Source organism: Sinocyclocheilus grahami, unplaced genomic scaffold (genome assembly GCF_001515645.1).
Source record: "Sinocyclocheilus grahami isolate Dianchi unplaced genomic scaffold, SAMN03320097.WGS_v1.1 scaffold272.1, whole genome shotgun sequence".
Taxonomy (NCBI): domain Eukaryota; kingdom Metazoa; phylum Chordata; class Actinopteri; order Cypriniformes; family Cyprinidae; genus Sinocyclocheilus; species Sinocyclocheilus grahami.
The window spans coordinates 82,259-106,260 of record NW_015505451.1 but is presented as its reverse complement, the minus strand read 5'-3'; the positions used below and the strand labels follow the sequence as shown (position 1 = coordinate 106,260).

The 24,002-nt window shown below is 38.9% G+C and overlaps 1 protein-coding gene across 1 annotated transcript in view; it reads right to left on the bottom strand.

The window, feature by feature from the left end:
* Positions 1-19,268, bottom strand: part of LOC107599816 (ELAV-like protein 4) — a 75,596-nt gene extending 56,328 nt beyond the window's left edge. The window contains exon 1 of the mRNA XM_016291506.1: positions 18,770-19,268. Coding sequence (XP_016146992.1) covers positions 18,770-18,817 — 48 coding nt within the window. The 5' untranslated portion in view covers positions 18,818-19,268. The remainder of the gene's footprint in view (positions 1-18,769) is intronic.
* Between the last annotated feature and the right edge of the window lie 4,734 nt (positions 19,269-24,002).

The window sequence follows — 24,002 nt, the reverse complement described above, 5'->3', positions numbered from 1 at the left end:
TATATATTAGTGCTGTCAAACGATTAATCGCGATTAATCACATCCAAAATAAATGTGTGTTTACATAATATATGTGTGTATACTTATTATGTATATTAATACAAACACATGCATGTATATATTTAAGAAAAATTTTATTTTTATATATTAAATATATTTATATATCATATAAAATATAAGAAAATAAATGTATATACACATTAAAATAAAACATTCTGTTTGTGTATAAAGCAAAAAGAACAAATGTCTTACGCAAATCACGGTTATTTTAGAGAACGTATGTGAAATGTGTCATGAATGTGAAATCATTTATATGTTTATATATTTATATAATGTGAAATATTTTATATATATATATATATATATATATATATATTTTTTTTTAATATATATAATGTGAAATGTGAAATCATTTATGAAAAATGAATGCACCCTTATTGACTTACGTTTATTTAGTAACTTTATTTATCGCTAATAATAATCACCAATAACTTTAATTGCAAACAATTTTATACATTTTATTCCTCTTGATCTTTATTTGCAGTATCTTGATGTTAAATTAAATTAAATTAATTTATTTTAAAAACTTTATTTAAAAAAACAGTCTTGTTATTGCTTCTCAATGTCAAATCAGTGTAGAACATCAGTAACAGCAGCACAAGCTAATTAATATTCATAAGTTTATCTTCTCATATAGTGACGTAACAAGCACATCTTGCTCCCCCCCACACACTCTAAAACTCATTCCTGCACATACTACATTCAGTTGCATCTACTGATGTGAGAAGGACAGTCTTGTAAAATAATGTCATCCAATCCATTATTTCTTTTCTTTCATTGTCTATTTTCTAAATATTATTGCAAACTGTTCCCACAATCTGTTGTTCGCAGCTGCACGCGCACTGAATCAATAATTAACCATGAGACCAGCCACTCCCACCCCTGACAAAATCCATTTCACATCTCCACCGGTGAGGGCTGCCCGAGAGCGACTGCTTGCCGAATGAAGGGATTTCAGATCTTGTTTTATTTACCAAGATATGGAATTCATCACGGGCAAAAACACATTTCCTGCTTGCACCCATTTACTCCACATATACTATCCTAATGTTACACATTCAATGGGTCTTCGGGGAGTTTTGTATGAATGCATTTTGCTCTCAGATTTGTTGCGGGGGGAAATAATGTGTTTTTATATTTTAATATGGTGCGGGTCTTTGTGCTGCTGTACTGGTACAATAGAACAAATCACAGGGCTGGAATGGGCTAGGAAACGGCTGGGGTCTTATCGTCTCCACACCTGCACTACTAAAAACCACAGCTGAGGTCCCTCCCGGTGAGCTACTGACTTGACAAGAACCATTTTTGGCATGAGAGTCCAGCAGAGCCATAAAAAATGAATGACATTTCTCACTGGATGGCCAGGCCTCACTCTTAGGGACACAGTACTTGAGCACTCGACCCTAGAAAACCCAAACTTTATGTAGACTATTTATATTCCCCTGTTCTTTTAAAATGCGCTTGGCCCAGTAGCGTGATGTTGTGCTTTTTGCTGATTAAGTTAAAATGAATGCATCTGACAAGTGTTTATATTATTAGTATTAATTAAATTTGGTTACAAAATATTTGTTATTAAAGTATAATTTAATAAAAAGTATTTTATATAATTATATTTAAATATAAAATTTTACATATATAATAATAATTTAAATATAATTAAATGTGTGTGTGTACTTGTTTATGCTACATGGTGGGGAACAAATGTCCCCACAAGGATATTAAAACCTGACATTTTTGACATTGTGGGGATTGTGGGGACTGCAGTCCCCACGAGGTAAAAAAAAAAATTTAAAATAGTAAATGATGTTTATCTGAAGGTGTAACAGTGGAAACAGGTTTTCTGTAAGGGGTAGGTTTAGGGTTAGGGGATAAAAAATATTGTTTGTTCAGAATAAAAGTAATAGAAGACTATGGAAAGTCCCCACAATTCACAGAAACAAATGTGAGTGTGTGTGTAAAACATTCACATGATAGTAAAAAAATATATTTAAAACGCAATGCTCAGCCCACATCACAAAACACCATAAACTAGTTATTGTGTTTTGCTTCCCATTTTGCTCACTGAACCATGTGGCACCATGTGAGTTATGGAAGGCATTACCTTTCATCTTCCTCACAACAAGACATTAATTCAGGTCCTTCCCACCAACAGAGAGAGAGATAGAAAAAACCTGCCTGTCGTTTCATTCATATGCAGGCTTGATTCAATTATACACAGGACCTCTCATCACAGCACAGGCAAACTTGAGTCAGTCCATTAACCTCTGTGTGAGTTCACCAATCTAAAGTCTAGCAACCACTGATGGGAACCATCACTGAGCTCTTCACAACCTCCAAACTGAACGAGAACGAGCAGCGATGCTCTCCACCCTTATCTACCTTCTGATACCACCAACCATTCGTCACATGGCCTGTGGTTGGAGGAAATGTGTGCTTTGACTTCACAGATGCTTATTTTTACTTTCATACTGTGTGTTTATGCAGAGCGACAGAGAAAAGGTTGGGTAGTGGAATACTACTCTCGGTAGGTTTTTTACTTTCTCTACTACATCTGAAGGCATTTCAGATATATGTGTGAGAGACGTATTCATGTGGGTAGTCAATGCCAAGGTCTCTGCACTCTCATTTGAATGTAAACAAAGTGCTGAGTGCCTCTATGCAGATGTACATGTTTACATGTTGTATGTTCAGTGGAGTGGATTTATTGCATATAGATTGAACGTGTTGCTCTCTTATTCTCTTGACTTTTTTTCTTTCTGTCTTTTTCAAACAATAATGGCAGAACAGATCAGCTCCTGGCAATAGTAATTAAGAAACAACAATATATAACAAAAAATAGATTAGATCGCTGTGACATTATTTAATATTCATCACTACCAAGAATTTTACACTATGGTTGCTTTTGTTACAAATCAAAGAAACATTAAGAAATCCTAAATAAACGAGAAGAATGATTCTTACAATGACAGTTATCGTTCTGTCTCTCTCTTCCTGTCTCTGTCTCAGAAATCTTTATAAAGGACTAAATGTCAGCTTCTGGTCTTTGTAGCAGCTGATGCTGTAGATAGAAGAGGAGACGAGGCCAATCTGGAAGGTTTAATTTTAATTTCCCTGTATTAAAAATTGCACAGATTACTAAACACATAAGAATTAGACAAATCAGAAATATCTGTGCTATATAGTAATTCACCAGCTATCATGCTATTTTCAAAATAGCTTATGGTCAAAAAATCACTAAGCACTGTCCTGCATTTTAAAGTGCCCCTATTATAGGTAATGGAAGGTTCATATTTTGGTTTTGGGAGTCCCCAAAAACAGTTTGACATGCATGCAAGGTCAAAAAACACCTTGGTGATTGGTCTGATTGGTCTCATTTTCATTTAATCTTGCCTGTAATGCCTGATAAAGCAGCTTTTGTGAGCGCAGTGCTGCTTTGTGTACAAACCATTATTTTTACCGCTCTAAAAGCGGCACCTAGTTTCAAAGAATGAGTTTGCATTTTCATTCAGACCAACGGGAAAAGACCAACAAGTGGGTGGGCAATATGCTAATGTTTCATGTTGACATCAACATGAAACAACTTGTTTAAGATTAGTTTTAAAACAACTCGTTTCAATGATTCAGAGTCGACTCTTTCTTTTGCGAGACAATAACTTTATACACGGTGCACTTTCAGATTTAAAACTTTGCAGGATGTTTTCATTCACTTAGAGCTGTGTTACACACTGCATTAAAGGTAATTTAAAAAATCCATAATAGGGGCACTTTAACATTTTGCCAATCCCAACTAAACCTGTTTTCAAATTGTCGTACAATTACACATGCATTTTTATATGACCCCACTACGTGGAATATTTGTTTTTAAGAAAGCCACAAGACAAGACTGCTTAAGAATCAAATAGTAGTGGGAAAATGAGCAGTCATAACATCTAAAAATGCACACTTTCCCTTATACATATGTATAAATATGAACCTAAAATCCTGTTAATTAAAAAAAATGTCCATGTTATTTGTCAGCTACCCATTTACAGCATCCGTTATGATTCCTCCGTATGAGAGAGTGTTTTGAATCGAGGCCGTTTACACCAACAGTAGACGTGCAGGCTGAGGGAACGCGTCCAGTATGACTCAGAGTCTGCGTGTGACCCTCTGTCTCTCTGTTCACTCCTGGGTTGGGTGGGGACAGATGGAGGGAGGGGTCTTAGGGATTAGACTGGCATGAGGTCTGTGGTGGGAGGTTTGGCCAAGAATACATGGAGGTTTTGAGTGGGAGGATGTGACCTCACTGATCTTTACTATTGCAGAAAAGTGTATGTGTGTGTCTGTACACATAAATGACTTTCATTTAGTCATCATGCGTTGGATAAGTCTCTCGGAAAAACGAACAGCAGGTAATAGCAGTCAAACTAAGATAGCATCATTTTATATAAGATGCCGTTATTTGTCCTCCAACCCACATGCATTTTATGTCAGCTATTTTGCCAAATGAGCTTTTTATGCAGGTATTGTCGAGCTAAAGGATGGCTGTTCTGACCACCGGCGCAGGGGTTTTATAACAGGCCAGCTAATGTAAATCACATCATTTATCGGCTGTCAAAAAGCCATTAAAAGTGAAGCAGCATGTGATTTGAGTAACGAGCTAAAAGCAACGAGGCTAATTGATTTATTTTCATTCTGTAAAATGGTGTTTTATATGCTCAGCTAACTAATTGACACTGAAAATATATTTTTATTTTTTATCTCGGACGTGTTCGGTACACAGTAGTTAAATTAGATTGAAATATTTGATTGAGTGTCATTGTGCAGTTTTTTACTGAGAACACATTGTCTTGGAAATGAAATGATTTATGTATAAATTTCAAAACAAACTTTTTTTTTTGTCTAGAATGTCTGTTCTCTTTTTCAAATCCGAGTTTGGGCATGTGTGTGATTTTGATGCAGTCAGAGGTTTGGTCAAAGCCTTTGCTAGCTGAGCATGTAAAATGTCACTTTAGTTATTGTTCACTCAGACACTAAGATACACATGCACACACCCAGTACAGCAACCTCTCTCTTTCTCCCTCTCTTTCTCTGCCTGTGCTCCTTTGTTTCTGGAGTACCTCTGATCCTCTGCGGCCGCTTAGCTCCAATTAGAGCATCCCACCAGCCTGGCCTCTAACACAAATACACACACACACACAAATGCTTTGCCCCAGCCTCCTCTCACACTGCCTCATTTCAGCCCTCAATCTGACTAATTACTTTGAACCTTGCATGCCCCATCTCTCCCTGCTTCCAAACACACACATACACTACCTGACTCCTTCCATTAGCCATAACCACAAATCCAAGTGCTCCTCTTTGTCAAATATTTCAAACCTGCAGTCCCCTTGGATGAGTGTGTTACTCGTGCTCCATCAGTATCCCGTCAATGTTATCGATTTCCACCAAATACATCCTACACATTCACTTCACATTCACTCCTGCTTCCAGCATGAGCACCAGGCATCTATTCTGAGAGTTTAACATGTTAAAACATGCAACAGACATGAATTGTTTCAACTGAGCAAAATCTTCCAGTGAGATAGAACATTTATTTTGTCTCAATTTTCACCCTGAATAATAACAGGTTTATTTAAAGACACTGAAGTGTAGATCCCCTGGAAGCTGTCAGCTCAAGTGTGTTAAAAATTGCACATCTCATTTGGAGCCTTGTTTTAAAATTTTACAAAATTCTCTAAAGGCACTTCACTTTGTCCTGTTATTCACGAGCAGATTAGGAAGAGAAAAACTCTCTCACATTCAAACACATTCAAAACACTGCATGTTTAATTTTAGTTAGTATTTTCCAGCAAAATACTTTGTTTAAAAACAAAAAAGGTTTAGTAGGCCTATTTGTACTGAAATATTGACTGGAATATAAAATATGTATATAACATTTTTTTAAGAAACATTTTGATTTGTTGAAGGACAAATACGGTAATTTTTTCTCCTCACATCAAATTCTCTCTCTTATTTGACATATGCCGATTGTCACAATTCTCATTTGCCTTGGGAGTAAGGGGTGAAGTTTTCTCCCTCTGAAGCAAATATCTCTCTCTGTCAGAGGACATGAGTATCACCCAGTCCAATTCCTGTTCTTGTCACCTTCTCAAAGGAGAACCTCGACACTACATCAACTTTTTTGGCGGCTTCACCGCCAGGCAGCACTGCATGTGTCAGGCTGCTGAGCTCAGGCTCGGCTCACCCAGTCGGCGCTACGTTTAGAAACGAAAAACCTGTCTGAAAATGACGGTTGTGTTTCGTAGCTCAGATATGTTAGAGGATGTGGATACAAGTAATATTTGAATTATGATGATGTTCACTTTTTGCTCAGTTTTGTACATTTTCAATGCTAAAAAAATCTATCAAGGTTAAAAAATACGACTACTAATAATTATGCTGATTTTGATGGTACTTATCATGACGACTTTTAATGAGTGTTTTTTTTTTTTCTGTTTTACATTAAGGAAAGCCTCATTATTTGTGGGGAAAATTAGATGAATGTGGCACTGGTGAATCCTTGAGCAGATATCAAACCTAGTGGGAGGCTCTCCTCGTGGCCAGTTCCAAACGAAGGTGACATTGAGCGAGACACTTGAGCTCTTTTCTGATCATTAACATCACTGACAATTCTCTCCATCTCATTTGCGTAGTGCAGTCACTGACGGTTGGCTGGAGGGGGACTGAGCAATGGTGAAGATCGAGTTGTATGACGGTTGGCTGTAGGGTGGCCTTTGCTGTGTTTGATCGCAGTCAGAGCTCTCGATCACGATGAGGATGACCGCTGTGGTCCATCTGGCCTGGTCTTTAATCAGTGCTTCCCTTCAGAGAGGGGGCCATGCTTTCACTGTGCTGACCAGGCCAGCTTTTGCTTAGAGCAACCACAAGATGAATGTAGCTTATTCATTATATTATTCACTCCTCTGCATTAGTGAATATCTATAGTGGATTTCAGTTGGTCTATAGTGAATTGTAATTTCTACAATTGTCTGTTTTAAGTTTTAAAAGAAAGAAAAAAAGTTGGCATATCTTTGATCAGATGTGTCATACCCATGGAAAAATAGCTTCTTACCTATATATCTTACACTGTTTATATGATGCACACACACACACACACACACACACACAGGGCCGTTTCTAGGCATAGGCGAGCTAGGCGGTCGCCTAGGGCGCCACCAGCTGAAGGGGCGCCAATGAGCGCACGTACTGGCACTTTTAGCAGGGTTGTGATAAAGAGTGGCATGTCCACAAGGGTGGCACGGGGTGGCAACTGCCACCCTTAAAATGAGCTTTGCCACCCCAAAGCAGCGTATGGGATCGAAGTGCAGTGAGAGTGGAGCAGCGTGATTTTAACTAAAGCAGGGATCTTTTGAAAGTCGAAGAATTCTGGTTTTCACTTGCTCTCAGAGTGCTCCACTACCGCTCAATCACTAGCACAATTAATGCCATAACTATAGCCGTTCTAAACTAGTTCTGCCTACAAGGATTGTACTGCACGCACACATGTACAGACACATAACGGATCACTCACACACAGTTCTGAAAAATATAACAAAAAATATAAAAATATATATAAAATTTAAACAAAAATATTGTCAATGCTGCCCTGTGATTTGTCAATAAAAATGCATAGAAACAGAAAAGTTATACCGAACATTTCTTTGTGTTTTGAAGTAATCAAAATCCACAGCTTCACTATGAGACGTTGCACAGACAGGCAGGACTAATTTACACGTAATCGCGCTCTCACAAATGCATTCAAATAAATGTAATTTTACTGTGCTTCTATGTATCTATCTTCTATATTATTATTATTATTATTATTATTATTATTATTATTATTATTAGCCTACTATACATTCATTCATTTGGTAGGCTAATTTTTTTCTCTCTCAGTAACTGTAACAGATTGCATTTACATTTATTTTGTAAGTAAATTACGTAATTCCGTTAGCTTACATGTAATTAGTTACTCCCCAACACTGGTGTTAAATATCCAGAATATATGGGGAGTACAAACACTGATCTATAGTTGCCACCCCTCATTCTGCTCTTGCCCCCTCTTTGCCATCCCAAGTATAAAATCCTAGACATGCCCCTGTGGCATGGTCACCCTGAAATATGACTGCCGCCCCCACTGGATCCCCCAACATTATTGGGCTAGAGTACTGTCAATCTGACGATGCCTGTATATATATATATATATATATATAAATATATATATATATATATATATATAAATAATTTGGGGGGGAGGGGGCAATAGTGATTTCGCCTAGGGCATCAAATTGGCTAGAAACGGCCCTGCACACACACACACAAACACAAACACTTATTTATACCCAATAGGTCAGTTTTGTAACTCTAGTGCCCTCACATGCTAAACTAAAATTGTACCACTAGACTAACAAATCTACATTGATAAATGGCAATCATATAGTAGTTTTTCAAAGCTGTGCTGACTGAATTTGATTCTGAGCAACTACTATGAGTTATCTGAAAAAAAGTATGTAATTTTTAGCTCATTGATATTGAATGTACAACTCATATCTCTGGGGTAAAATCGAACAGAAATGTGCCATCGATCTCTCTTTTTTCCTTTCCTCGTTCCCCCTGTTCCCCCACCCATCTTTCCTTGTTTGTAGATACTCCATCACCTTGTCTTTCTGAGTCCTGGGAAAAGCATCGTCAGTATTTCTGCACCACTCCCCTCCATCCATGCTGCCTTTCTCCCAGAATTCATGGTGCCTTACTTAGTCAGAGCAGAAGAGAGCAAGATGAGAGAAAGGAAAAGATTCAGAAAGAGAAAAAGATACAAGAGCTGCTAGCTGTAGACAGAAGGAATGCCTTAAGAAGCAATTAGCATATGTAACCCCCCCCCCCCCTGCCTGAAACGGGGTTATTTCAGTGAGTTTGTATTGATGTTTTTGAACAGGCTCCATGGCAGAGCATTTAATGCTGAACACTGCTGTTAGAGAGAATGCATTATTAATGTGAGGGGAAACTAACGGGGACCAGCAGCTCCTCGGGGCTGTGAAGAGGACGGTTGGCGTCTCTGAGGAAGCAACACCACGCCTCAAAGGTCTTCCTCGGTAATGCACACATGCCAGGCATCTATCATTTATTCATGACAGTCAGGCGCCTCCAACTCCCTCGAACAATTAACGAATCAATGAAATGTATGGGCTCAGAAACTATCAATTCGGGGAAACGGCGCCGTTCGTCAACGTGTCAGCTCTTGGGCACAGGCTATCATTCAGGCAGAGAGCACATTTATCACTTTAGAAACAGCCTGCGTGTCATAGCAACGCGGATAATCCTACTACAAAATGGCCGCCCGATTCTGATTGATGATTGGACTTCTTTAATAACAATCGGTCGTGACTGCTTTTCTTAATGTATTTAACATGCACTACAACATAATGGATGGAGTTTTTCAAGGAGTCTCCGGAATCTGTTTTCCTGTAAATAAATAGCAGCGTGTTTTGTTAAATTTGAGGGAACAAATCTTGTCCAAGTGGCCAGTTTAATTTCAAATCGAGTTCATCTTAAAAGATTGTAGGCTGTACAATTCGACAACTAATGTCCTCGAGCTGTAAAAGTAAACGTGTGCGAAGAGAATGAGAGAAGGAGAAAAAGAGTGAAATTGATGAATTACTGGTGCTGCTTTCTACACTAAAGTGCCTTCGCAATTCCTGTTCAATTAAAACCATTAATTATAGTACTTAAGCAAGCCGGGGTTAACCAGACAAGCGAGCATTCATGCACTTAACACACATTCCTATGTAAGCATTTAACGTTCCTCTTTTAAAAATCACTCCATCATCATTCCTGAAATACTGAATCATTAAAATGTCTATTTCTTTTTCTGGAAGAATAAAACAGCACCGGTGCTGGAAAAAAACATGAACTATTTTCTGCATTTGGAAATACTGTGAATTTTAGTATGCATTCTCGGTAACAGTCTTGAGTGCTGGCTCAGCCATAGAAATTACTCTTCCTTTGTAATTTTTTTCCCCTTTTCTGCTCTTTCTTTTATTTTGTATCTTTTTATGGCTTTGCTTGAATAGTCTCACTTGAAGCACAAAGCTCTCGCTGTTCACTGAATCCTCAGTTTTGATGTTCTTTTTCCCTGCAGAAATCACAGCCCTGAAACTCCAGATGAAGACTAGACCTTTATTCTGTAGGCGGAGAGAGGTACGTGAACGTGTTTTTCTTTGGGGACCATCATCGCCAGCACTCGCCCCCTGCTGCTGAAATCACAGGCTTTTTACTTCCAGGTCATGGTGCCTGTATCACTCACGCTGACCCCTCTCTTCGCTGACTCTTTTTTAGCTCTCTTTTCAAAGAGAAAACAGGGAGAGCTTTCAAGACCTCCAATCTGCCACTCTCTTCATCAACACCCAGTCTCTGTGAAATCATCAAAAAGTAAAGACGGTGGGAAAAAAAATCACATCTTTCCATACTGACTCAGGGCTCAGAGATTCAGTAGTAACTGTCGTCCCTGGAGGAAGAGTCGTCCACTACATAGGCACAGGGGCCAGATGTCACCTGTCCTCCCAGGCGAGTGGAGCACTGGTGGGGCTAAGATTCAACCGAGGCAGGCTGCCCTGGTTCTCTCTCTCTGCCTGACTGGAGACACCTGCTCCTCGCCTCACTGGTGACAGCCCCCAGTGGAGCTTTTTTCATCTACTTTCACATGCACTAGCATCCTGAAGCACTGCGGGTGTGCTAGTGGATATATGTAAGTGAGGTGTGTTGTTTGTGTGTCATGTTTATGCAAGATGCACACACAAATGCACTCTTGTGATGACAGTACAAACTTAATTTCATTACATTTGTTTCCTAATGAGCACTCTCATCCTCTTTTCCTGCTTAACATACTTATGCCCGAAAACACAAAACTGCCAGCATTTATAGCTCTGCAGCCAGATTGCTTGAGCTAATGCATCATTAGACACGTTTCATAGGATATCTAGGGTCCCCTGTGTATTTTAGCTCGGGTTTGCCCCTTTAGTTAAATCCAAACTCTGTAGTCAACTGGGCCATTATTGCAGTCAAACTATTCCTGAGCATACCTTCCTGCTATTTCATATTAGGATCTTTATTATAGAATAGGACAAAACAGAAATCTAAAACAAAAATGTAGAATTTTATTTTATTAATTTATTTTATTTATTTTTTCTTCCTGGTAGACGAACACTGATCTTGAGCATAGTTATAGATTTTTTTCACAATGTGGGCTGGTGGAAACACATTTATCCTGAGTGTACCATCCTGTTGTTTTATTTTAAAATTTTTAAAATTGAATATATTAGAATAGAATATGTTTTACCATAAAAAATAAAATAAAATTGGCTGGTCAAATTGTTTTGCCTAAGGGCACAAAGGTGCACGCCTCTTGTGGGCTTTGAATGTACAACTTTTCAGTAACCAGCTCAGATCTTTAACCGGTAGGTAGGTAGATAGATATATAGATAGATACTAATTGTTGTCTCTGTTAACTTAATGCCACTGATATTGTGATACTTAGACAAAAAAATACAGTGTTTACCACCTTCAGATTACTTAAATACAACAACAACAACTATTTTTACTTTGGTTTCACACAGTTCAGAATATGCTGTTTAGTTTCTCTTAATTTCACATCTATTTGCATTCCATATGAGCTCAGAGCATCACCATAATGCTCACACAGTATTTGGATGCAGTTCTCTGCAACATTTGGCGTATGTCTATTAAAAACAGGTGGTCCTGCATCGCTAGTTTATGAAACAGGAGTCTCTGTTTCTGCACTCTCATTTACACATGCACACACACGCGAGTCTGAGCAGTGCAAGGTGGCTAATTCTCTCCCGAATGCCTTGTGCATGTGTGCGCAGTGACCGTTGAGTGACCCACAGGTTAAATAGCTCATTCTTGCAGCCTTTTCTTCCAAAATGGCAAAGCGCCCTGACAATAGCTGCAGCATCTGAAGCTGCTGGGCTCTGGGCTCCAGATCTTTTTGTGTGATGGCTCTGCCATTTCCACACTACCACAGAATCATAGACTGAGGCTGTCCTTGACTGAGGCGTCGGAAATTAAATCTGTATAGAATATTGATGGGAAATACTTAAAATTCTCAGCAGCAAGAATAAATAGCTAGTATCATATTAGGTTTAGCTTTTGTGGCAGGCTAAATATACACAGAAGTAAAAAGGTATTGATGTCGGAATTCTGAGGTGAACGCTAATAAGGAGAGACATCCTACTAGAAGGAGAAAAAGGTTCTTATTTTTGAACAGGAAGTTGATCCACTGCAATCTACTGCCATTGTGTTGCGAGATGTGAATCTTTTCACAGTTGATGAGTCTGCTTTACTTGCTGCTCGGCTGCTCTCGTAGAGGATTCACACACGCTCGCTACGGCTTTGTGTGGGGGTAGAATGCTGCACCTGTTCTCAGTACAGTTAGGCTGGGGTTGAGCAGCACAAATGAACTAATTTCCAGGGCTACATTGAACAGAGAACACTGCAATCACAGCAGGAGGAGCCTGACGAGCCAGCAGATGGGCAGAGCTAATCATTGTTGTGAAATAGAGATGACCCTGCCTATCTCTCGCACTGCCAACAGACATTTGCCAATCGCTCTTCAATTCCCTCTCCTCTCCCTCTCATCTCTGTTTGTTTCTCAGCTCCCTCCAACGAATTTAGGAGCGAATGTAACCTTCAAAAATGGCAAAAAATTATGTTAGAAAGAGAGCACGCTGCCGTTTGACATAGAGCAGCTGTAACCCGTGGACTGCTGGAGTGTGTGTGTGTGTGTGCACATGAACAGCATCTCTAATCAGCACTGGAAATTTTTAATATAGCAAATCTGCATGTGTTTGGATTAATACCCACAACTCTACCAAATCTGATGTAGTTTCGTCGGAACATGCCATTTTTTCCTGTAATTGTACTTTTGTGCTATTTCAGAGCTTTCCATCATTTGTGCTGAATGCTGAAAAATGTTTTATAATTGGAAATCACACCGTATCCTGCTTAGTGCAGCATCTCGAGTGGCAATGTGTCATGCTTGATAAAAAAAAAACACTGCGGTTATTAACCGTGATTAGAAATCATTTCAGTGTCTTCTGGATGTTCGAGAACCCATGAGAGTGCTTGGCACGAGAATACCAAAATCAAACATAATTACTGTTATGTGCTGCATCTGTTTTGCTACTTTCGCAAATAAAATGTTTTATTTTAATTCAATTATTCCAGACTGTTTATAGGTATATGTTAAAGCGCGCTGATAAATAAATGATCTCACTGTTAGTGATCCATTACTTCTCATGATTGCGCTTGGCTTTTAATGTCAGTTCATGTTTGTAAAAACATCTTCAGATCTAGCTCTGAGTGTTTTCATTGCTTAATTGATTTACTTAATCATAAAATACAATCATTACTTTGATATGAATTCTACACATGCTGTGCATATAGAAATATAATTGAAAAAGCAGCATCCAGATGGAACGTTCTAGTCATTTTGCTCGGCAAGATGTCTGAGAGCAACCTAATGCATGTAAAAAAAACTAAAACTGACAGAGAACTGGAAAAGAGAATAAAATCTCCCTCTCACAAAAAACGCCTAGACAGACCTCTACCTCTTCCCTGTACAATGATTTAATGTATGCAAATTATCTGGCTTCAGTTAATGAAGGCACAATTAATCACTGTAACGATGGTCTGATTTAACTTGGTTAATTACAATCTAAAATGTGAGTTGTGTGTTTGCGGATAAATGTGAGTCACAAATGCAGATTTTTAGGTGAAGAAACAGTCCAGCAGAGATAAAGACATATTTTCCTGCTCCCAAATGAATAAACAGAACAATTTATTATCCAAATGAAGTGAAAAAAACTGCAAGGGTATATTTTATATCCAGAAATAAAACAAATAATCACATACAATGTACAATGACTGTTATTTCATAACAGTAAAAAAAATAGATGAAATGATGCCAGGCATAGCAGCTGAAAAAAGAAAATATCAGTGTTTTATTCTATTAATTATATATTTAACATGAAATGTGCAGAAGCAGAACATTAAAACAGTTTGTTGACAGTTTCTCGAGGTGGAAAGAGAAACAGAGAGAAACCACCTCTCATTAAACCATCTTAAAAAAATTCTACTTTTGTGAACTGAATCAGTGTTCTGCCTATGTGAAAAAACTAGAACATCACTTTGCGCAATCACACGGTTCCCAACAACTAGTGACGCATACATATCGCTGTCACTAATTTTCATTATATATTAAATGTTGCATAGATTTTCTGCTTTCCCAGGCCAAATAGTGACTGATTGCTAGATGACAATGATTTTCCTCTTGTAAAAATGTTGTAGTTCAAATGAGAATATTTGTGGTTGTGACTTTACATGCCTTGTTTCTTTTTTCTATCTTCTTAGAGCTTGAGAATCACCAGGATGAATATGCAAAATGTTTCAAATCCCTGAGCTGCGGAGGATTTTAAGGCAAGTGTGTACACACACCTCAGAAAGGTTGCAAAGAAGGATTTAAAAATCTGCTCTCTCTGCTGATGAACACCCAGCTGCATGCGATCGCAGTGTGTGTATGTACACTTGCGTGTGTGTGTTTGTGCACTGGCAGAGGAGCTCCAGTGCTGTCAGTATGAGTTTGATTTGTGTGAGAATGTGGTGCGGCTCCAGGCAGGCAGGCTGATCCTGTTTTGTAGAGACGAGGAACGAGAGCCCATCACAGATTAGACACCCACAGTTTCGTGTCGATTTAATGCACCAAGTCAGGGATTTATTCTTAACCGACCGGAGCTTACAGCACCAGCCAGCCAGCCAGCCAGGGCTTTCCCATACAGCCATCTCTCTTCCCCCCCAAGACTGTAGTAGAAGATCAGAAATGACTGTGTGAGAACGTAAAGGATGGTTATCCACTTTCATAGCTCCAGACTTGAGTAAAAGCACATTCATTATAATCAGGAAAAGCCTTAGCCAGCTATTTATCTACTAGTATGCTCAATTATGGCCACCTATCAGTGGAGAAATAAAACAACTAAATTTGAATGTGCTACAAAATGAAATATTTACAATAGCCATACATATATTGAGTTAGTTTGGTAACATAATACTAATCAGACACATGGTTTCTATTTCACATGTTTTCGAGCACTTTTGTGCTAAAAGGCTGCAGAGCACCAGCACAACGCATTCGGTACCCACAACTCTACCAAATCTGATGTAGTTTCGTCGGAACATGCCATTTTTTCCTGTAATTGTACTTTTGTGCTATTTCAGAGCTTTCCATCATTTGTGCTGAATGCTGAAAAATGTTTTATAATTGGAAATCACACCGTATCCTGCTTAGTGCAGCATCTCGAGTGGCAATGTGTCATGCTTGATAAAAAAAAAACACTGCGGTTATTAACCGTGATTAGAAATCATTTCAGTGTCTTCTGGATGTTCGAGAACCCATGAGAGTGCTTGGCACGAGAATACCAAAATCAAACATAATTACTGTTATGTGCTGCATCTGTTTTGCTACTTTCGCAAATAAAATGTTTTATTTTAATTCAATTATTCCAGACTGTTTATAGGTATATGTTAAAGCGCGCTGATAAATAAATGATCTCACTGTTAGTGATCCATTACTTCTCATGATTGCGCTTGGCTTTTAATGTCAGTTCATGTTTGTAAAAACATCTTCAGATCTAGCTCTGAGTGTTTTCATTGCTTAATTGATTTACTTAATCATAAAATACAATCATTACTTTGATATGAATTCTACACATGCTGTGCATATAGAAATATAATTGAAAAAGCAGCATCCAGATGGAACGTTCTAGTCATTTTGCTCGGCAAGATGTCTGAGAGCAACCTAATGCATGTAAAAAAAACTAAAACTGACAGAGAACTGGAAAAGAGAATAAAATCTCCCTCTCACAAAAAACGCCTAGACAGACCTCTACCTCTTCCCTGTACAATGATTTAATGTATGCAAATTATCTGGCTTCAGTTAATGAAGGCACAATTAATCACTGTAACGATGGTCTGATTTAACTTGGTTAATTACAATCTAAAATGTGAGTTGTGTGTTTGCGGATAAATGTGAGTCACAAATGCAGATTTTTAGGTGAAGAAACAGTCCAGCAGAGATAAAGACATATTTTCCTGCTCCCAAATGAATAAACAGAACAATTTATTATCCAAATGAAGTGAAAAAAACTGCAAGGGTATATTTTATATCCAGAAATAAAACAAATAATCACATACAATGTACAATGACTGTTATTTCATAACAGTAAAAAAAATAGATGAAATGATGCCAGGCATAGCAGCTGAAAAAAGAAAATATCAGTGTTTTATTCTATTAATTATATATTTAACATGAAATGTGCAGAAGCAGAACATTAAAACAGTTTGTTGACAGTTTCTCGAGGTGGAAAGAGAAACAGAGAGAAACCACCTCTCATTAAACCATCTTAAAAAAATTCTACTTTTGTGAACTGAATCAGTGTTCTGCCTATGTGAAAAAACTAGAACATCACTTTGCGCAATCACACGGTTCCCAACAACTAGTGACGCATACATATCGCTGTCACTAATTTTCATTATATATTAAATGTTGCATAGATTTTCTGCTTTCCCAGGCCAAATAGTGACTGATTGCTAGATGACAATGATTTTCCTCTTGTAAAAATGTTGTAGTTCAAATGAGAATATTTGTGGTTGTGACTTTACATGCCTTGTTTCTTTTTTCTATCTTCTTAGAGCTTGAGAATCACCAGGATGAATATGCAAAATGTTTCAAATCCCTGAGCTGCGGAGGATTTTAAGGCAAGTGTGTACACACACCTCAGAAAGGTTGCAAAGAAGGATTTAAAAATCTGCTCTCTCTGCTGATGAACACCCAGCTGCATGCGATCGCAGTGTGTGTATGTACACTTGCGTGTGTGTGTTTGTGCACTGGCAGAGGAGCTCCAGTGCTGTCAGTATGAGTTTGATTTGTGTGAGAATGTGGTGCGGCTCCAGGCAGGCAGGCTGATCCTGTTTTGTAGAGACGAGGAACGAGAGCCCATCACAGATTAGACACCCACAGTTTCGTGTCGATTTAATGCACCAAGTCAGGGATTTATTCTTAACCGACCGGAGCTTACAGCACCAGCCAGCCAGCCAGCCAGGGCTTTCCCATACAGCCATCTCTCTTCCCCCCCAAGACTGTAGTAGAAGATCAGAAATGACTGTGTGAGAACGTAAAGGATGGTTATCCACTTTCATAGCTCCAGACTTGAGTAAAAGCACATTCATTATAATCAGGAAAAGCCTTAGCCAGCTATTTATCTACTAGTATGCTCAATTATGGCCACCTATCAGTGGAGAAATAAAACAACTAAATTTGAATGTGCTACAAAATGAAATATTTACAATAGCCATACATATATTGAGTTAGTTTGGTAACATAATACTAATCAGACACATGGTTTCTATTTCACATGTTTTCGAGCACTTTTGTGCTAAAAGGCTGCAGAGCACCAGCACAACGCATTCGGAAAGTTGTTTGAAATTCAAAATGATGCCCGAAACAAAATGTACATACAAAAATCTATCCTTTAGCCATCTAACCTCACTATGCTCAAATGACTTTAAGCATACACGCTCAACACACACACGCGGCGCACTTTCAATTTCAGGCATCAGTACACCACCGCACAAACACATTCTGAGCAGGAATACACAAACAATACACTAACACAAGCTGCTTTTTCTCTCGCAATCTGTCTCTCTCTTTCTCTTTCTCTTTCTCTCTGGCTAACTGATAGAAAGATCTAGTCAGAGTGGGTGGCCGTATCATCACACAATGAGGCATAAAAACATTGGTTAATTCAAGCCTAAGGGCTGCACACATTTACCTAAATGAACTTAGTATTCTTATTCTACTTTGACGTCTATTTTCTCATTCGTTTGTCTGACGGATCCATCTATCCTCTTACCCCCAGTGCCCTGGCACCCAGTTGGCTGGATGGATCTCGGGGGAAAAGCAGCGAGCCCATGCCTGGGAAGGAGCCTTCCGCCTGGGCTACTGCCGAGTTCTGTGAACACCTTACCATCATCTTCAGACACTGCTCGCGAGGTGCGCGTTTACAGGGAAGAGGAGAAAAGAAGAGGAAGAGAACAGAATGCTAGCCAAGGTGGTAACAAAATATACAGGCTAAAGAAAAAAGCAAGAGGCGGAAGGAAAGAGAAAACTGGACTGCCACAGTGATAGAGAGCCGTGTGCTTACGTTCACATTCGCGCTACACACACACACACACACACACACACACACAAACATGCACGCGCGCACACAGTCAGTGCAAGCCCCAGATGGGCAAGTCATCAAGCAAGCTCAGCAGTTACAGCTATCTTGCTTTGAGTAAATGAGAAAATGAAATGATTGTGCGTGGGAGAGGGAGAGAGAGCGAGTCTAGTCTCTCATCCATTACAGTACGCCCGGAGAGCAAAGAGGTTCTGCCTTCAGCTAGCAGCCGTCTAACTGGACCTAAATGCTCAATCCCTGCACATTCATTTAGACCTGTCAGCTGCCACATTTAGAAGCAGGGACACACTGATAAAACATAGAAACGTTACGCACGACGGAATAATGAACACACACTTAAAGAAGTGAGGTGACAGAAGAAGAAAATCCAATTCCTTTACCTCATTGCTCAACAAAGCAGCATTCAGTGTTCGGCTGATTTCAAACATCTTGTTGGCGGTGTTTCGTTTCTTGTCGCTTTTTGGTGGGTTTTTTTTGCGTTCTCGTGGCTCTATGGCTCCTTTTTCTCTACTGGAAATGGGAATCAGTCCCGAGAAAAAAAAAGAAAGAAAAATGAACAGATTAAAAAAAAGAAGAAAAGGAAGGAGAAATCCTCTATATGTGCTGTCTGGCTGGATGTATTTTCTCCTCTCTCGCGCCCGTGTTTTCTGGTGCACCTCTGTTAAATGTGGCGCTTGTGCCCTGGCTCACGCCGCACGACTGAAGAGTCAATTTTTTTTTTTTTTTTAGCTCCCCAGAGTCAGCACATTAAAACAAGCAGTCGGTCTGCCGGGCTTCTTCCCTTATCTGTCCTCCACACTCTCGCTCGCACAATGCGTTCCGATCCTCACACTGCTCTCTAGCAGATTAGTTCGTCCCAAAACATAGCTCTTAGTTTAAACTCCTCTCTCTCTCTCTTTCTCTCTCTCTCTCCATCCTCACCCTTTCTCTTTCTCTCTCCTTCCTTACTCCCTCCCTTCCTCACACTCCCTCTCTCTCTATCTCTCTTTACCCCCACCCCACCCTCCATTCGCTCCCTCTCTCTATTTCTCGATCACGCTCTCCTGCAGTTACAGTTCACAGTGTTACCACAAGGTGGGAAGACTGTTCATAACAGACATGACACAGGCACATCTGCCTTTCCTGGCTCATCTTTTCCTCTCCGTTTGGCTTCACGGCTCTCCTCCTGCTGCTTGTGGGGAACACATGATCGCTTTGGCACCCACTCACCTCCGTTCTCCTCTCTCTCGCCTCCCCCTGCGCCTCAGTCGCCTTGTGACAGCCGCATTTGATGTATGGGAACAGGGTTGATTTATAGACCAATAGCATTAAGAAAACTCTGACCAGTGGCACCTAGCCGGAGAAAACCCCAGCTGAGATTTCAGCATATCATTTCCGGAGCATATTTGCTTACATCGCTTCCTCTAAAATAGCATTAGAGCAAGACGTTGGTGTAATTGTAGACAATGCCCCCAAAATGCATTTGGGCACTTACATATGAATGTAAATATATAAATGCCACTGAAAAAGAAGGGTTGCACAACCATACTTTCTGGTTGTCGAATGTCAGTAGAACATATCCATAGTTCATGTAAAGAACTACACCTGTGCTTACTCTACTAGCAGCACTTGTGTGAAGTTGTTTCATACTAATATTACTTGACCTTGGTTAGTTCTGAAAGAACTAGCATCATTTGTTCACTTATGCTGTTTGGTTTGATACTGTGTTTGATGCAGTGAAATTTATACATTGTGCCTTAAGTGTTCAATTACCTTTTGGAGTCATATATATGAACAATGGGCATACTGCCTGATTATTAAATTGCAAAGACAGTATTTGTCTTCCAATTGTGTTGTGTTGGTATTTGCTTAAATATAATTATTATAATTCATCAGAAGTATTTTAAAAGATTGAAAAAAGATAGAAAAGAATATAATATAATAATAGTTAGATGGAAATATAAACACCGGTTCCCACATAATATCAGAAACCAGAGGATTAATGGCCTGTCCTCTCAATAATTAAACGACAACAACCTTTTTTATAGATTAATGCAGTAATCAAATTATATTTAAATCATAATATTTATTTTAGCTTAATTTAAATTTTTTTTTTACTATAAATAACTGGTTTTAGTGACTCTCATTGTCGGCTTTAGATTTTAAAATGTGTTGTTTTATGTCCCTTTAGAATTCTTTTATATAGACAAACTTTAAAAAGTATGAGCAATCATGAGGTCATTGTTATTCATTGATTTAGTCATAGACTTGCAGATGTATTCCCATCAGCCAATGACTGCATAGCACTGTAATCTTACCATTAAAAAAAAAAAATTCAATATGCATGCTAAATTAGACTTTCAAAATGTTTAACTGCAATTAAGAAGAATGGATAAAATGAGTCAAGATTCATTATGATGTTTTGTGCTAAACAATCAGCTATTAATTGTTTAATATTAAATATCATTTTGTCTACGACAAAGCCTAATCATCATCATGCCAACGGACGCAGCTAAACTCAGGTAATACAAACCACAAAACCATATGTTTTTCTCTCAAAATAACAAAGCAGGCAAGAATAAGTCATTTTCAGCCTGTTTTGTTTCTAGAGTGTGAAAAGCGGAGGTTAGCTGAAAGTGGGTATGACTGCAGGAAAACAAGCTGTTTCTTTCTTTCTTCTTTTTTTGAAAACTGCGTATGGTACAGTATGATCTGGTCTCCAGTCCCCATGAGAGGCGTGTGTCCAGTTAATAGCAGCCTATTGACACCGACCCATCTGTTGGGGTGGACTGAAGCCAACTAAAAAAAGGGAGCTGGAGAGAGCATTGGAGAACGAGAGAGAATGCTACCATTTTTACGTCATAGAGGGTGTTTATGTGTGCGTATGAGCCATTACTTAAAACGGCATCATATTTGTTTTATGCTATTACAGAACAGTTTGTACCTCCACCGAGTCAACATTGCAACTTTTAATGCTAAACCCATTTAGAATAATAACATTATAGGCAAATCTTATGAAGTTAAGAATCCACCCAGTGTGTTGCATGCTACTGAGGGATCATGTAAAGAGCACCGTTTTCTCACTCTCACTGTAATTGCGTTATCGATGTTGCAGGATTTTCTATTTGTCAAGCACCGTAGCCTATTCCGGATTTTATCGTATATAACAAACCTGGTTAAAAATCGTTCAGGAGATGGAGAACTGGGATGGGCTGTCACTTGAATCATGGAGTCTACCGCTTATTTCCAGAGTCATCTGCCTCTCATTCTCCCTCTTCTGTCCGCCGGGGTCCCAGGGGGATTCTGATTGCTGTCTCCATAGTGACTCTATGTGTCTTCATAAAGCCTGTTCAGAGCCTACCGCTTCTCCTGTGCTGTCTGTTCCATGCAGATGACCTGCCATTCACTGCAAGGGACTCATGCGTGGAGTCCCAACATGGTCCATCTAAAAAGGGTTTCCCTGTACACCACCAAAAACATGTTGGCCACATTGGAAACGCACACCCACACTCACAAACACTCAAGTTGACTCTTCTTATAGCCCTTGCTTCAAATGCCTCCACCCCAAAAAGAAAGTCTCATCTTTAATGTTTAACTCAATCCAGTTTTGCCATCTTAGTCGTTGGCGTCACACCCGTCTCGCATGATTGTTAGCAGCAGAGTCAGTTATAATTGTGGGGTAAAACTTATTTTGATGTGGAAAAACATTGTGTCTCGTGGGAACCAATTAAAAAATCAGAGGATCAAGAAGTGGACTATACTTCGCTTTTGTATTCTATGATTGATGGGTTCATTAAATCATCTGTTCACTTGGCAGACTGCATGACAGGACCAGTGTGCAGAGAAGAAATTCTGCTTTTGCAGGAATGTCATAATTGTCATAGGAATATCTGCTGTGATTCTGTTTCCCCTACAATTTTATTTCCTGCTTTCTTGTTCACAGATACATGCATACGGATGTGCATCGCGTGCATCCTGAAGCATGCGCAGACACAAAAGAACGAGGAGGGGATCTATATTTTTGTCGCCCGATTCATAATACGAATTGACAGTCTCAATAAATAAACAGGGAGGCATGGAGCCAGATAATTGGAGATGTTAGGGAATGACATACCATGAAGGACAGCTTTTCAATTTTCAGTTTGAAGTGTGTACCGTGCAGCACAATTCCTCATTATCTAAAAACAATCAAACTACCCTGACTGCCTGTGTGTAGTTTGCCGTCAAATATGATCCTGAGGAAAAAAATCATTGCCAATTTTGTCTTAATAAAGACGACCCCAGTTCTCTTCATCTGCTTCTGACACTCGCCGCTCTGCTCATAACCTGAAAATTAGCGTCTGAGGGTCTCAATGCCTGTGTCCTCCTGAAATGCAAGTCATATGGTTGTTCATTTGCAGGCTAATCAGAAAGCTGCACTATTAATGGAAAATGAATGAGATTTGATTGTGGTTGATGGCATAGGCTATGCTCCAATTTTTCTGGAATCCATACACTTTAATCAATCTATATTGAGAGACAGACAGTGCCGGTTGTGAGGGACATTGCAATTTGAAATATGAGACACTTGAAGGGACGGTTGATGACTACAATCTTTATCCTCACAATATAAGAAAAAGAAATAGCAGGTTCAAGGTAGCTAGTGATTGTAATTTTTCTTCATATTTATTTAAGGCCTAAATGATGTGTGCTTACCTTCCTTATTTCTCATACACACTCTGAGGGTGAATTCCATTCAAAAGTGAGCATCATTCTATCCTAGTCACTGCGAAGTCTAGTACTGTATGTGGCCATTTGAAACATCCTACACAAAGCCATACTTTCCTGCCACTTTAATATGAATCTGAAATCTGAATGTTACCTTGATGACATACAGTAATCGCAAAGTTCATGTTTATAGATTAACATTGCTGTGGCAAATAAATATTTGAATTAAATATGGCCTCTGTGTGTCATTATAATAAACTTCTTTTTTTACACATTTATTTCAACTGGCTGGTTCTGTGGTGCTTGATTGTTTAAGAACAATGTTTCACAAATATTACAGTTGGGATTAAATCCCATAATATCTGTGATAAATTACCTCAAAATGAATTGGGAGGATGTGTCACCCGAGATCACATGATCGTAAATGATAAAATTACTTTCTTGAAGTGAATGTACCCTTGGCTAATTGGTCCCTTGTGAAGGGATTCAATTGCTCAGTTTATTTTGAAACGAACCTGCAAATAGCATCCACATCAGTATTGTAGTCATGACCTGAGTAGCTTGAGTCTGAGTTGAGACCGAGACCAGAGGATGGCTGAATCCGAGTCAAGACCAAGTCAAAATGATCCAAAGTCAAGGTCTATGACAAGACAAGGATCATGAAAATATGATCCTCCAGATGAACTCATACTACAACGCTGATCCACATCCCTATAATTTTAAGATCTTATGAAATGTTTTACAACATAGTCCTACAATCAGTGTCCTGATTTATTGTGTTTCCCATAAGAACAGGAAGTTTGGGTATAAGGAAAGATTTTTTTCTAGCCAATAGTCTGTAGGTAAGTGGCAGCCATGCATAATAAGTTGCTATCTTGCTATCTATCTATTTTTGTGCATTAGATTGCACAATGTGTAATACAGGAT